The sequence below is a fragment of the Zingiber officinale genome, chromosome 9B (genome assembly GCF_018446385.1).
Source record: "Zingiber officinale cultivar Zhangliang chromosome 9B, Zo_v1.1, whole genome shotgun sequence".
Lineage (NCBI taxonomy): Eukaryota > Viridiplantae > Streptophyta > Magnoliopsida > Zingiberales > Zingiberaceae > Zingiber > Zingiber officinale.
This window is the reverse complement of record NC_056003.1, coordinates 53418292-53433436: the sequence shown is the minus strand read 5'-3', so window position 1 is coordinate 53433436 and position 15145 is coordinate 53418292. Positions and strand designations below refer to the sequence as shown.

The 15145-nt window shown below is 42.6% G+C and overlaps 1 protein-coding gene across 1 annotated transcript; it reads right to left on the bottom strand.

Moving 5' to 3' along the window:
* Positions 1-6222: 6222 nt before the first annotated feature.
* Positions 6223-8586, bottom strand: LOC122023012. The gene is made up of 4 exons (XM_042581113.1): positions 8478-8586; positions 7194-7349; positions 6836-7125; positions 6223-6728 (listed from the first exon to the last, which is right to left on the bottom strand). The coding sequence occupies exons 1-4, from the start codon at positions 8584-8586 to the stop codon at positions 6228-6230; spliced, it is 1056 nt and encodes a 351-aa protein (XP_042437047.1). The 3' UTR covers positions 6223-6227.
* Positions 8587-15145: the final 6559 nt, after the last annotated feature.

Below are 15145 nucleotides of genomic sequence, written 5' to 3'. Positions count from 1 at the left end.
GTGGTTTTTTAGTTTTTGTTTTTATTTTTATTTTTTGGTCTCATAAGTCAAAGTTATCCACTGGGCCATGAGTAGTCAACTTGGTTGGGACACAAATTCAACGACTTTGCGTATCTAGCAAGGCGATTGACCTGAGGTCATTGACGTAGAAATCAAAATATATTCCCTACCTCAAGTTGTTTAAAAGATTCTTCGGCAATTTATCAAAGTACGTACATAAAAATCTAAATTTATCAAAGACATACATTATTTTAATATTTATCAAAAAAATACATTTTTTCTAATACATTTTTTATTTTACCCTCATGATAATTTAACTTTTTCTACTGTTTTTCTTTTCTTCTCTCTCTTCTCTCTTCTCTCTCTTCTTTATCGGCAGAAGATAGGAATAACATTAGTCAATTTTTAATCACATTTTAATACATTTGAAAAAGCCAAAATAAATAATAGACAATATATTTGGACTCCTTGCAATTTTAGAAATCCACATGAACTTAAATGGGTGCAATCGGAGCTTTCTAGGTCGATCAGTGGGTTTCGGTCAAAACCCACTGATGGACCTAGAGAGCTCTGATTGCACTCATTTCGGTCATGGATTTAAAATTACAGGAGTTCAATATGATGTCCATTATTTATTTTGGCTTTTTATATATGTTAAAAAAAAAAAGATAAAAGTTTGGGCTGATATGGAATCATATCAGCCCAAGGGCCCGATATCATTCCATATCGGCCCAATGCGAGCCCGATATCATTCCATATCGTGCCCAACGCGTGGGCCTAATATGATTTCATATCGTGCTCAACGGGCTTTTACGATTCTTCGATTTTACTTGTTAACATCTATAAAAGTCAAAATAAATAATGGACATCATATTGAACTCCTTGCAATTTTAGAAATTCATAAAAACTGAAATGGAGAGCTCTCTAGTCCATTAGTGGGTTTGACCAAACCCACTGATGACCCTGATCCGATTGCACTCATTTCAGTTCCTGTGGATTTCTAAAATTGCAAGGAGTCCAAATATGGTGTCCATTATTATTTTTAGCATTCCTAGTGGTGGACCAGAAGTTTTGAAAAACCCTAAATCTCTCTTTTTTTTTTTCCTTTTTTTTTGTTTAGGCCTGATATGAAGAGATATCATGCCTATGTTGGGCCTGATATCTCTTCATATCAGGCCCAATGTGGGCCTGATATCTCCCCATATCAGGCCCAATGTGGGCCTAATATGGGAGATATCAAGCCTAGTAACAACAAAAAATAAAAAAATAAAGAAAAAAGAAATAAAGAGATATTTAGGGTTTTCAAAACCTTTGGTCCACCACTAGGAGTGCCAAAAATAATAATGGACATCATATTTTAACTCCTTGCAATTTTAGAAATTCATAGAAATTGAAATGGGTGCAATCGGAGCTTTCTAGGTCGATCAGTGGGTTTCGGTCAAAACCCACTGATGGACCTAGAGAGCTCCGATTGCACCCATTTCAGTTTCTATGAATTTCTAAAATTGCAAGGAGTTCAAATATGGTGTCCATTATTTTTTTTTTGACTTTTTATAGATGTTAACAAACAAAATTAAAGGATCGGCAAAAGAACCCACATTGGGCCTGATATGGACTCAAATCAGGCCCAACGTGGGCCTAATATGAAATGATATCAGGCCCACGTTGGGCCTGATATGATTCCATATCAGGCCCAACCTGGGCTTTTATGCCGATTTTTTGATTTTGCTTGTTAACATCTATAAAAAGTCAAAATAAATAATGGACATCATATTTGAACTGCTTGTAATTTTAGAAATCTATAGAAACTGAAATGAGTACAATCGGAGCTCTCTAGCTCCATCAGTGGATTTTGATCGAAACTCACTAATCGACCTAGAAAGCTCGGATTGCACCAATTTCAGCTCCTGTGGAATTCTAAAATTGCAAGGTGTCCAAATATGGTGTCCATTATTTATTTTGGCTTTTTCAAATGTATTAAAATGTGATTAAAAATTGACTAATGTTATTCCTATCTTCTGCCAACAGAGAAGAGAGAGAAGAGAAGAAAAACAGTAGAAAAAGTCAAATTATCAGGAGGGTAAAATAGGAAATACATTTAAAAAAGTGCGTTCTTTGGTAAATACCAAAGTAGTGTATGCCTTTTGGTAAATTTAGATTTTCATGTGCGCTCTTTGGTAAATTGCCGAAGATTCTTTAAGACGGGATGCCGTCTAAATTTTTCAAACATCCAAATTTAATTTGAAAACATTATTAAATAAATTTTGTTTATTAGATCAAAAACGTTATGTTAATAAGCGAAGTATTATGAGTATTTTTTTAAAATTTATCCTAATTATTAATGGGTGGCTTTATATTTAGATAAAAATTAATATGAAAGATGTCATGAAAAAAAATCTATTAAAATTTTTCGTAATAAAATTCTATTACGATTTTATATAACATAATTCTGTTACGATTTTTCATAACAGAATTCTATTGTGATTTTTTATAACTAAATTTTGTTACGATTTTATCAGATTTGGAGTTTATGCACTATTTATAGGGATCATTATAAATCTATTCTGTAATCATGAGAATCATTGAATGTGATTCTCTTAGTAGAGAAAATTCTAATAAAGCTTCGGTCATTTTTGTGAAATAGGCACGCCACCGAACCATAGTAATTCTTCTTCTTTTTCTTCCTCGTGTTTGCTCCCTTTTGTGCGTCTTTGTCTTGTTGCTCTGCATGATCTCTATTTCTCTTTTCTTCTTCCACGTTAGAGGTCGAGAGGTGTTGCCCCTCTTTGTGCAACAATTGGTAATAGAGCTATAGGTTTTGGTTGATTTCTTCAACATGTCGGGGATGACTTCTGCAAAGTTTGATATGGTGAAGTTTGACAGAAATAAAATCTTCATATTATGACAGAGAAGGGCCAAGGATTTGTTTGCACAACAAAACATGATAAAAGCGCTAGGAGAAAGGAAATTGGAAAGCATGGAAAGATTAGATTGAGAAGAACTTCAGGTGAAGGCAGTGGCAACAATCAGGTTTTGTCTTACAGATTATGTGATGTATCATGTCATGGACGAGGAGTCACCGTTGGCAGTTTAACAAAAGCTAAAAAGCTGATACATGTCAAAATCATTGGCAAACAATCTGTAACCTAAGCAGAAATTATTCTGCCTGAAGATGATAGAAGGAACCGATCTAAGCCAACACATCAACGTATTCAACCAGATTATGAGTGATCTAAAGCAGGTTGATGTGAAGATAAAAAATGAAGACAAGACACTGATATTGTTGAATTCTCTACTTTCATCTCCTACGTACGAGAATTTGGTTACTACTTTGATGTGGGATAAGAAAACTCTCAAATTGAAGGAGATAACAGGTGTGTTGCTGGGTTTTCACCAAAAGAAGAAAACAAACGATGAAGTTTCTCAGAGAGGACTTGTAGTAAATAGAAACCAAGAGTGTGGTAGAAGCAAATCTCGACATGGATTTAGTAACGACAACAATGCTCGTTTTAAGTCGAGAAGGAAAAAGGTGATCACGTGCTACAAGTATGAAGGCAAAGGTCATATGAAGAGAGATCGCCCAGAGATAAATAAACATGTTGCAGAGAATAAAGGTACTTCGACAAAGTCTGCAAACATAGTTGAAGAGGAAAAATTTAGAGAGCGGTGATGGAGATATGCTACTAGTTATGTTGAGTTCAGAGCAGCTGACAGATGCATGGATCTTAGACTCATGCATATTCATATCACATGACTCTAAACAATGAGTGATTTGACATCTATAGAACAGTGGATTCTAGTTTAGTGTTGATGGAAAATGATGTGTCATACATAGTTGTCAGCATAGGGAACGTTAAAATCAAGATGTTTGATGGTGTGATCAAAACCCTATATGATGTCAGATATATACCAGAGCTAAGGAAGAATTTGATCTTGATATGCACACTAGATGGTAATGGTTGTAGTTACAAATCAGTAAGTGAGGTGATAAAAGTTAGTAAGGGAGCTCCGACAATAATGAAAGAACAAAAGTTAGCAGAGAACATTAATAAGTTGATTGGGACTATAGTTGTAGGTGGAGTCGCCTCAATAGAGTTTGAATCAGACAGTACCATCTTGTAGCATATGTGGCTAGAGCATATGGGTAAACATGGGATGCTAGAACTTCACAAGAGAGATTTGTTGAAGGGTGTCAAGACGTGCAACCTTGAATTCTATAAATTCTATCTTCTTGGGAAATAGAACAAAGTACAATTCAAGATGACAACAAACAAGATGAAGGGGATTCTGGATTACGTACATACGGATCTCATGGGACCAGCCAATATAGCATCATGTCGAGGGCACTTTTATTTTATGAGTTTTACTAATGATTACTCAGAAAAGGTCTAGGTATACTTTATGCTTTACAAGTTAAAATTTTTTATAAAGTTTAAACTGTGGAAAACTGAAGTGGAGAACTAGACCGAAAGAAAAATCAAATGTCTTAGGTCAGACAATGTGACTAAGTACATAAATTCAAAGTTTTAGGAATTTTGTGAGCAACAAGGGATAATGAGGCATTTCTCGGTTCGGGAGATACCTCAGTAGAATGGGGTGGCGAACAGGACAATCATTGAGAAGGCAAGATGTCCTAGGTTAAATACAAGGCTAGTAAAGAATTTCTGGGCAGAAGCGGTTAACATGACATGTTATCTCATTAATAGATCACCAAAGGCAACACTAGAAGGCAAAGTATCAAAGGAAGTATGGACAGAGAATCAAGTAGATTACTCTCATCTTTGAGTTTTTGGATGTCTAGCCTATATGCACATATCTAGTGAGGAAAGATCAAAGCTGGATGCGAAGATAAAACAGTGAATTTTTTTGGGTATCGGAAAGGAGTTAAAGGGTTCAAGCTTTGTGATCCTAAGGCAAACAAGGTGGTGCTCAGCAGAGATATGGTATTTGACGAGAAGACTATGGTAAATGTACTCAGGAAGAAGGAAATGAAACGCCATAGAGCAACATAAAGAAAGATGTTGTGCAGGTGGAGCTAGAGACTCATGACTCCAATGATTCTAGCTCAGAGCACACAGAGCATCACACTATAGCTAGTGGCAGAACGAGACGAGTTGCAAAACCACCCACCAAATACAAATTTAAAGACTTGATATCTTATGCACTTATCACTAGTAGCGGAGACCCTACATCTTTTTAGAAGGCGATACACCTCTAAGAAGGACAAGTGGGCAGGTGCTATAGTAGAGAAGATGGAGTTGTTGCATAAGAACTAAATATGAGATATAGTGGAACTTCCTGAAGGAAAGAAAGCTATAGGGTGCAGGTGGATATTCAAGAAGAAAGAAACAATGTCAGAGGGAGAAGAAGTGAAGTTCAAAATTCAATTGGTAACAAAGGAGTATTCATAGAGAAAGGGGATTAACTATGAAAAAAAATTTCTCCAGTAGTAAGACATATGTCAATTAGAGCGATGTTGGCTTTGGTGGCACATCACGATTTGTAACTAGAGCAAATGAATGTGAAGATGACATTTCTTCATGGAAATTTAGAGGAACATATTTTTATGCCACAACATGAGAGATTTAGTCAGCTCAGACAAGAGCGGTTGGTTTGCAAGTTGCAAAAATCACTTTATGGATTGAAACAATCTCCTAGGCAATGCTATAAACGTTTTGATTCATACATAATTCAAAATAGATATAGGAGATGTGAGTATGATTGTTGCATATATGTGAAGAGCCTTGAAGATAAAACACTGATTTTCTAACTACTATATGTAGATGACATGCTCATTGTTGTGAAGAAGATGAAAGAGGTCGACAAATTGAAGAGGTTACTAAGTGATCACTTCGTCTTTCCGGCTCGCCTCCAGATCGACCGCAATGAACGTGGTGGCCTCCGATCGGGTTGGGTGAATCTGCACTTCCTCTTTTTCTTCATACACCAAAGAGGGAGGTTTTTCAGTCAGTGTTGTTAGAGGCGCGAAGCGCACCGAGGCGCAAAGGGCTCCTAGAGCCCGAGGCGCGAGACGCGCGCCTCTTGAACATGAGGTTGATGACTACTAATCTTTTGCCACACTCATATACTATGTCAAATATGATAACTATTAATATTCCACACACATCAATATCAAATATAACAAGTAAAACAACACCATGATAAAATTAATAAAAGTTTCAAACTTTCAAGTTTCAAACTTTCAAGTTTCAACTTTCTAATTTAAACTAACAAAGTCCATCAAAACAAGTGTAATAAGTCAAATTAATCATCAAGCTCAAGATCATCCTCATTGTATTATCTTCATCTTCTTCAAATTCAATTTCTTCTTCTTCTTCTTCTTCATCTCTAAGTCTTAGAGATGAGTGTCTCATAGAGGAAGATGCATTTCCCTTCTCGACTTGTTTAGGCCTAGCATGTGAACTAGAGGTCATGGATGTAATATTTTTTCCTCTAGTACAATATTCAGGCTCTTCAGCTCCACTAGCCCTAGCAACGACATCCCATGTCAAGTCATCACCTTCAAAAACCAACTCATCTTCTTCATTATCACTTTCTCCATCCATTCTACCCATCAACCATTCATTACTATCATCAATATCAGTCAAAGAGATGGGGTCAATCTTATCACGTGCATCATACCGAAGCTTTAAGGCACGATTGTATTTCACAAATACCAAATCATTTAAGCGCTGCTGAGCTAGCCTATTTCTTTTTTTGCTGTGAATCTACAAAATGTCAAAAATCACAATAAGTATAATAAAATATCAAAGAATATTTTCTACTTATAAAAGTAGCATACTAATAGTATCAAACATTTATATTTATTACATACCTGCTCAAATACACTCCAATTGCGCTCACAACCAGAAGCACTACAAGTGAGGCTAAGCACTTTAATAGCAAACTTTTGAAATTCTGGGGTATTTGCTCCGTAGCATTCCCACCATTCTACTGGAGATAATGCTCTTCTATGCCTAATTGCTACATTCCTCCCAAATAGCCCTTCTGCCTTTCGATATATAGAGAGCTGGGTAGTGATTTTATCTTGCTCGGTAGCGCTTGAAACCAATCTCTCCATAGTTTCAAACAAACCATTCACCACTTCTCCACAGATATTTGAATCTGTGTATGAATAAAAATATTCTGGATTCAATAATGTCCTGCAGCATGCAGAGGTCGATGAAGTTGACATTCCCATCTCGCATTAATGATCTCAAATACTTCTTTGTATTTCTCTTCTTTCTCCTTGAAGGCCTTCATAATTATTTCTTTTGCCCTATCCATAGCCTCATAAATATAGCCCATTGCAGGTTTTCTTTCACCATCAACCAGTCTCAGAACACGAACTAAAGGGCCATATATCTTTAAAATATGCACAATACTGCTCCAAAATCTAAGTGTCATGATAATTTTAGCTACCTTCTTCCCCGCCGCTTCTTTTGCCCATTTACTCTCTGTCCAATCTTTTGAAATGAACATTTTTCTTAAATTTTGCTTCTGTAGGTACATCCTTTCAAGAGTAAGAAAAGCTGTAGCAAATCTTGTGACACCTGCCCGACAAAGCTCTTTTTGTCTTGTGAATTGCCTCAACATATTTACCATGCCGGGGCGAACATAAATGTAAGCATTCACACTCATTGTCTTCTTCAATGTTGCTTTAAAATCAGGCAATTTCCCTATATCTTCTAAGATCAAGTCAACGCAGTGAGCAACACAAGGAGTCCAATACAAGTGTGGCATTTTTTCTTCTAATAATTTTCCTACAAACGAAGTTAGAAAAGTAGATAAATTTAACATACATAAGAAAAAGCATATTGATAAGAAAGAATTAAATAGATTCTTACCAGCAAGCACATTGTTACTTGTACTATCTGTAACAACTTGAACAACATTTACTTCTCCTACACGCTCCACAAATCGATCAAGCAACTGAAATATTTTCTCTCCAGTCTTTGCATAATCAGAAGCATCAACCGATTAGATGAAAACTGAACCTTTAGGAGAATTTACTAAAAAATTAATCAATGTTCTCTGCCTTTTGTTTGTCCACCCATCTGCCATCAAACTACAACCATACTTGGCCCATTCTGTTTCACACGACTTAATGTAATCATTTGTCACACTATCAACCGCCTTTTTTAGAAAAGGAACCAGCACCTCATGATAACTAGGTCCTTTTAGACCTATGCCATATTGGCCAACCAAGTCCAACATTCTTTTGAAGCTTGAATAATTAACGGCATTAAATGGAATTGTCGCATCATACATCCACTCAGTTATGGCCATACAAGCTTTTTCCCTCAATTCTTTCTTATATGCCTCATTTATCGTAGATTGTCTTTCTTTACCCTTTCTACTTTCAACAATTTTTTGTACATTAGGAGCAAAATACGTATCCATTGGACCTATTTGTCTGGGCCTTTTTTGCATATTCACTGATCTAGAACTTGTACTTGTACTTATAGGCGACACACCTTTAGCTCCAATATTATCCATATCAATATCATCACCAAGAGGGTCTACGTCCTCAAAGTCCAATGTCGCAAGTTGAGAAAGATTACTTTTCTCTGCTTTTTGTTCCATGAAAATTTTAATTTCTTCACGTACATGAGGTGGACATTTTTTGCAAGTCGTAGTATTTCTAAACCTCCCAACAAGATGTTGTTTTGCACGATAAATACCCCCTTTTGTAACTTTTTGACAAAAGTTACAAATTAAATCATTTTTATTATCCGGATTAACTCTTTGAAAATAATTCCATCCCGGATCTTTTGATATATATGTTGGAGTATCACTACTACCTTCCATGATAATTGAACAAGAAAATAATCTGAAAAATTAAAAATAAAATAAAATTAATATGGTACCAGCAATAGAAAAGTACTGTACAGTACTAGCAATAGTAAAAAAACAAAAAAGCAAAACAAGACAAACAAAAATAAAAAAATAGTAAAAAAATAAAATATCGGATAGCAGACAGCAGCACCAATACGAACAGCATCATAGCAACAAAATTAAAAAACCGGACAGCAGTAGGAACTAGAAAGTAAAAATGCAACCTGCAAAAATTAAAAAACAACAGCACAGCAACAAAATTTAAAAACCGGACAGCAGTAAGCAAACACACAACCTGCAAAAATTAAAAAACAGAAATCCAAAATAAAACAAAATCGGACAGTAGCACAGCAGAACACGAACTAGACAGAATCACAACAAAGCAGAATACGAACTGGACAGCAGCTCAGCAAAGCAGAACAAGAAACTGGACAGCAGCAACACAGCAAAGCAGAACACGAACTGTACAGCAGCAACACAAAGAAAAGAAGATACAGAACTGCAGAAGAAAAAAAGATATAGAAACGAAGAAGAAAAAGAAACGAAGAGAAGAAGCGAAGAGAAGAAGAGAAGAAGAAGATGATGACAGACGAAAAAGAAGAAGAAGAGACGAAGAAGACGAAGAAGACGAAGTGAAGAACAGAAAAAACAGGAAAAAAGAAGGAAAACATACTTGGATTTCTTCCTCAGCGATGGCGTGACAGCGATGGACTTGGGTTTCTTCCTCAGCTATGGCTCAACGGCGACGGATGAAAAAGGGTTCAGGTTTCTTCCTCCCTTCCTGCGTTCTCTTCCACCTTCCTGCGTTTTCTTCTCCTATTTCCCGTGCCCTAATTCCAAATAACGTTGATTTGGAATGTTTTTTTTTGGTTTAAAATCCATATCTGTTCACGATCGATCACGGTGCCTCGATCGCGCCTTGATTGCGCCTTCGTTGACGTGCAAAGGCGCACGAGGCGCGCCTAGGCGCGCGCCTGGCGAACAGCGCCCGCCTCGCGTGGGAAGAGGCGTTCTTCCCAGCGCCTTGTGCGCCTAGCACCTCGGGCGCACCTCAGGCGCGCCTTTAACAACCCAGTTTTCAGTTATGGCGTTTACCTCAATCCGGGGCGCCTTCCGAGCAGAATTGGCTTCTGCTCGTACCATCTCGACGTAGCATCGCCGAGCGGCCAGTTGATCTCCTCGTACTTCTCCCACTTTGTCTTCGACAGGGAACTTGATTTTCTGGTGGAAGGTGGAGACGGTCGCTCGGAACTCGCTGAGCGTCGGTCGCCTCAAAATGACGTTGTATGCTGAAGGAGAGTCGACCACGACGAAATTTGCTGTCCGCATCCTTCTGAGCGGCTCCTCTCCCAGCGAAATTGCCAGTCGGATCTGTTCGACCGGCAGAACTTCGTTGCCCGTAAACCCATAAAGGGGGGTTGTCATGGGCAGCAGCTCGGCTCGATCAATTTGTAGTTGGTCGAAGGCCTTTATGAATATGATATTGACTGAACTTCCTGTATCAATGAAAACGCGGTGAATAGTGTAGTTGGCTATTACCGCTTTGATGAGGAGAGCATCGTCATGCGGCACTTCGACTCCCTCCAAGTCCTTGGGCCCGAACCTAATTTCGGGTCCGCTCGCCCGTTCCTGACTGCAGTCGACCGCATGGATCTGGAGCTGTCTTACGCTCGCTTTCCTTGCTCGGTTGGAATCGCCCCCGGTCGGCCCCCCAGCAATAATGTTGATTTCGCCTCGGGAAGTGTTGCTTCTATTTTCTTCTTCCCGAGCGAATGGCCTTGGCAACTCCCTAGACCTCCGGGGACTGTCTTCACACCTCGGAGTATGACGCCACTCGGGAGTCTGTCTTTGTCGCTTGTTGAGTTGCGTCCGCTCGGCTTCATGAAGTCTTTGTCGCCTGTCGGATGATGGCGATCGACGGCCGCCACTCCGGGGAACGGGGTGGGCGATTAGAGGAAGACTTCGGCAATCTCTGGTGTTATACGTGTCCGTCCGGTGGAATGAGCAGAACATTGGGGTTCATCTCTTCTTTTGCTTGGGTCGTTCGGCAGTGGCCCAATCTTCTCAATCCCAAGACCAAACCCTCGACCCATGGTACACTACCATGGAGTCGCATGGGGAGTCGCCGACCGTCTGTGAACTGGTCGCGGAAAACACAAAACGCGCCGCGAGGCGGTTTGTGTGGCCGAGCAGAGTCTGTCGGTATGATGATTTCAAGGTTGGAAGGGATCCCAAAAGTATTAATTAGAAGGTCGGCGTCACGCCGATCGAATCGCAACTCCATGGTAGTGTACCATGGGCCGAGGGTTTGGTCTTGGGATTGAGAAGATTGGGCCATTGTCCGAGCGGATGAAAACAAAAGAGACGATAAAAAAGGACGGCAACGAAACAGTACCCCGAGGACTAGAACTTGGAAAAGAAATGCAAAGAAAACACCGGAAACAAAGAAGGAGAGAAATAGAACCTTACAACGACGAGGAGGATCGAAAAAGGAGCACCAGGGATCGCCGAAACCAGAGGAGCGAGATTGTCGGAAAGCTGGAACGCGAGAAGCTGGAAGGCACGCAAGATCAAGGGTGCGGCGAAGGAAGAAAACGGAGATTTTATAGGGGGGAGGCCGAGCGGCCTCCACCGTTGGATCCAGGTCACGGGAATCAAAGCGCGCATCGCACCGTCCATTTCGAACCGCCTCGATCCCATCAGAGCACCACGCCGCCGCCGTAAAATTACGACAGCTCCGCCATGTGGTAGCCAGCGGCTGGAACGAATTTAATGGGCGCGTGCTCGACCTTAATGATAGAGATTGGCGAAAACTTCGAAGAGGCACCAAGTAAGGCGACCGTTGACTGGTGTTTTAGCTGCCCCCTGTGTTTCCGATCGGACTGTGGTTGCAGTAGGCCACTCGGTTAAACTAATGGTTCAGTCAGTCGGACTAATCACCTCCTTCGACTAGACTTGAAGGGGAGGCAAGTGATCCGGCGGTAAGAGCAGGGGATCCCCGTTCTGGGGAGTCAACGTCACGTGGAAGTCAAATGGCCAGGTGGTCGATAGGAGAAGGATGGACTGACCGGACGCCCGAGAAAGGGTTGGATCGATAGGCCGACCGGATAGCGGCGGGCCGAAGCCCGGTCTGCCGACCGGTGTCTAACTGATGGCAAAAGGCGCCCTGGCAGGAGTTAGGGTTCCGGCGCTCATTGAACAAGATCGTAGGGCCAAGCGGATGGCACGTTCGCCGAAGACATAAGGTGGCATACTGCTAACAGTCTCCGCAGAGCACCTTTCCGAGAATCTCCCAAGTAGACCACTATATATGACCGATCGGACGTAAGGCGCGTGTTGGCCGACCGGACGACCGGCAGGGTATAAGGAGAAATGGACAAGGGACATCTTCTGACAGTAGGCATGCTCTATAATCCGGCCATACTCCAAATCTTACGACAAGGGGTTCCGCTGTCCCATCGAAGACGTGCTTGGACTGTAGCAGTATGGTGTCAGGTAAGCTTGCTGACAAGCCCTTACTAAGGTATGGGCTGGGGACACGTATTTGCCTTGGTATGTGTGCAGGGGCTCCTTCCCAGCTCTATATAAGGAGCCTCGCACTTCACCAGAGGTACGCATTCTTGGATACTTGGAGCCACTTCTTCGTTGTTCGCTTACCTGACTTGAGCGTCGGAGGGTCGTCGCCGGGAACCCCTTCCCGGCCCGACTTCTGTGCAGGTTCGCCGGAGGTCCGTATGGACAGTCAAGAGATATGCGTCAGCCGCTTGGAGAGCGCCACGTGCCCAGTGTCCGTTGATTCAGCTTTCGGACATCAAAATTAGCCTTAAAAAGGCCGTCGAGCTCTGACGTTAAAAATCGAGAGACGAGCTGGCGTCTATAAACCCTCCGAGCGGAAGGCCGTCGAGCTCTGACGTTAAAAATCGAGAGACGAGCCGACGTCTATAAACCCTCCAAGCGGAAGACCGTCGAGCTCCGATGTTAAAAATCGTGAGACGAGCCGGCATCTATAAACCCTCCGAGCGGAAGGCCGTCGAGCTCCGACGTTAAAAATCGAGAGACGAGCCGGCGTCTATAAACCCTCCGAGCTGAAGACCGTCGAGCTCCGACGTTAAAAATCGAGACGAGCCGACGTCTATAAACCCTCCGAGCGAAAGACCGTCGAGCTTCGACATTAAAAATCGAGAGACGGGTCGGCGTCTATAAACCCTCCGAGAGGAATAAGGCAATCAAGAAGACTCGTACTCGCTGTCAACATCGCTTGACCACCTATGCATTCCACTCGGCCCAGTACCCAAAGGTACTTCATAAATATTCAGTGAATAACCTCTTCTGTTGAAGCAGGACATATTCGTCCGAGCGGAAATGTATCGCAAAATACTTCATAAAAATACCTGTCAAGCATGGGAGGTGTGATAGGAGGCGAACGGACAACACACACATTGGCCAGCAAAAGGGCAAAGCAAACGAAAGGAAAGCGTTGCATTAAAAATAAAACTTTAGGCCGAGATTGATCATTTTCTGGCCGAGCGGCCGATTACATATAAAATGTCTACTCAGTATAATCGTAAAGGTCCTTGGGGATGTTGTCCAGGAGTGCTACTTGATCTCCGGTCGGGATAGTAGTGGAATCCGGAAGAAGACCCTTAGACTTAAAATACGCTGTGGTGGCGGTCATAGCAAGGTCGAAGGTCGTGTACATACGTTCACAAACTTTCTACGAAAATTCGGGCGAGCGGATGTAATTCTGTCTCAGGGCGACGACCCGGCTTGGCTCGGCCTCTTGGTATTCTTTGAAGGCCAATTGGGACGCGGCGAGGGACTCCTGCAGAGTTTTCAGCTCGTCTACATACTTGAGCGCGTCAGCCGAGCGGCCCGTTTTCTCGCCATCGAGCTGGTCCATCAGCTCCTTTACTTTCTGCTCTAGGCCCCGAGCCTCCACATTCTTTTTCTCCAGGTCGGAGATAGCCGTGTTCTTCCGCTCGGTCGCCAAGCTTATGTTGTGATCCAGAGATTTTTTCACTCGCTTGAGCTCGCCCAGATGGTGAGCCTGGTCGGATGTCTTCTTCTGCTCGGCCGCCAGCAAATCCTGAACCTTCTTAAGCTCCTTTTGCAGCTCAGAGTATGATGGGCCTCGAGAGCCGGATGGACCGACTGCCGCCTTCAGTTTGGCTAGTTCTTCATCCACCATGGCCAGGCGGTTGGAGACAGTAATCTCCTCCACCCATCTCTGACAAAAGAAATTAAAACTTGTAAGTGGCCGATCGGAAGGAAGGCATACAAAACTTCGGAGAAAATAAACTTACCCCCGTGGCCTCCTGCATGTGGCTATTGGCCAAATTTCAGAGGGGGATCAACGTGACACGCGCCCGAGCGTCGGCCCACATCTCAGCTAGGGGCCCCTTCAAGGTGATGGTATGCTCGGGCGCGGTTGGTCGGTCGGCCTCTGGCAGTAGCTCTTCAGTCGGGAGATGCAGAGTGACCCGTACAGTGCGGCCATGACCGGGGGTCATCTGACCGGTGGTTGGGAGAGGATCAGAGGCCGACGCCGAAAACTGAGATCGAATGGTTGAACGCTGGACTGGTTGTGTAGCAGGCGGAAGGGTGCTGACCGGAATAGCCTCAATAGGGGCTGCCGGCTCGTCCCATTCAGAGGGAGTCCGGTCGGATGAAATAGCTTCGATCTCTGGAGCCTTGCCGCGAGCACTTGTAGTGGCTCGAGTGGACGGTTGAACCGCAGACGTAGCTGATCGGAGGGGAGTCTCCACTCGGCGCCTTTTTTGTTGGAGAGGCCGCTCTTCTTCCGGAGCGGAGCCCTCATCCCGAGCGGAAGGCTCTTGGCTGATAGTTGCTCCAGCCGCTGGCTCTTGGAGAGAAGCCTGAGCGGCCAACTCCCCAGCATGTGTCCCGCTCTCTTCTTCGTTTGAGCCGACTGGCTGGATGTCGAGCGTCTCCATTTCTTTGGTTGCCGCGGCTTCGAGCGCCGCTACCTTTCTCTTCAGAATACCAGCCATCACCGACTCCATGATAATATTCGCTGCAAAGGAAAAAAGGACAAAAATCAATTAGCAAGCAAGACAAAGGTACAAGGTGAAAATCTTACCGAAGCCGCTCGAGAGAGGTGTTCTGATCGGACTCAGCTCGAATATATACATAACACCTTCTAGAAGAAATTTGTTGATATCAAACCGCAGCCCGGCGAGCATGCTGGCGGCGTGGAGATAATCCGGCCAGGTCTTGAACCTTTTGAGCTCTGGAGAGAGAGGAAGGCCGACCTACCACTGGGTTCGGAAGGTAGGCTGTTCGGGAA

What these genes read in the sequence shown, in the direction of transcription:
- LOC122023012 (XM_042581113.1), bottom strand. Translation starts at nt 8,586, where the DNA reads ATGGAACAAAAAGCAGAGAAAAGTAATCTTTCTCAACTTGCGACATTG. An exon ending in GGATAATATTGGAGCTAAAG is followed by an intron (nt 7,350 to 8,477) that starts GTGTGTCGCCTA and finishes ATGGCCCTTTAG; the next exon opens with TTCGTGTTCTGAGACTGGTT. An exon ending in ATTGGAGTGTATTTGAGCAG is followed by an intron (nt 6,729 to 6,835) that starts GTATGTAATAAA and finishes GACATTTTGTAG; the next exon opens with ATTCACAGCAAAAAAAGAAA.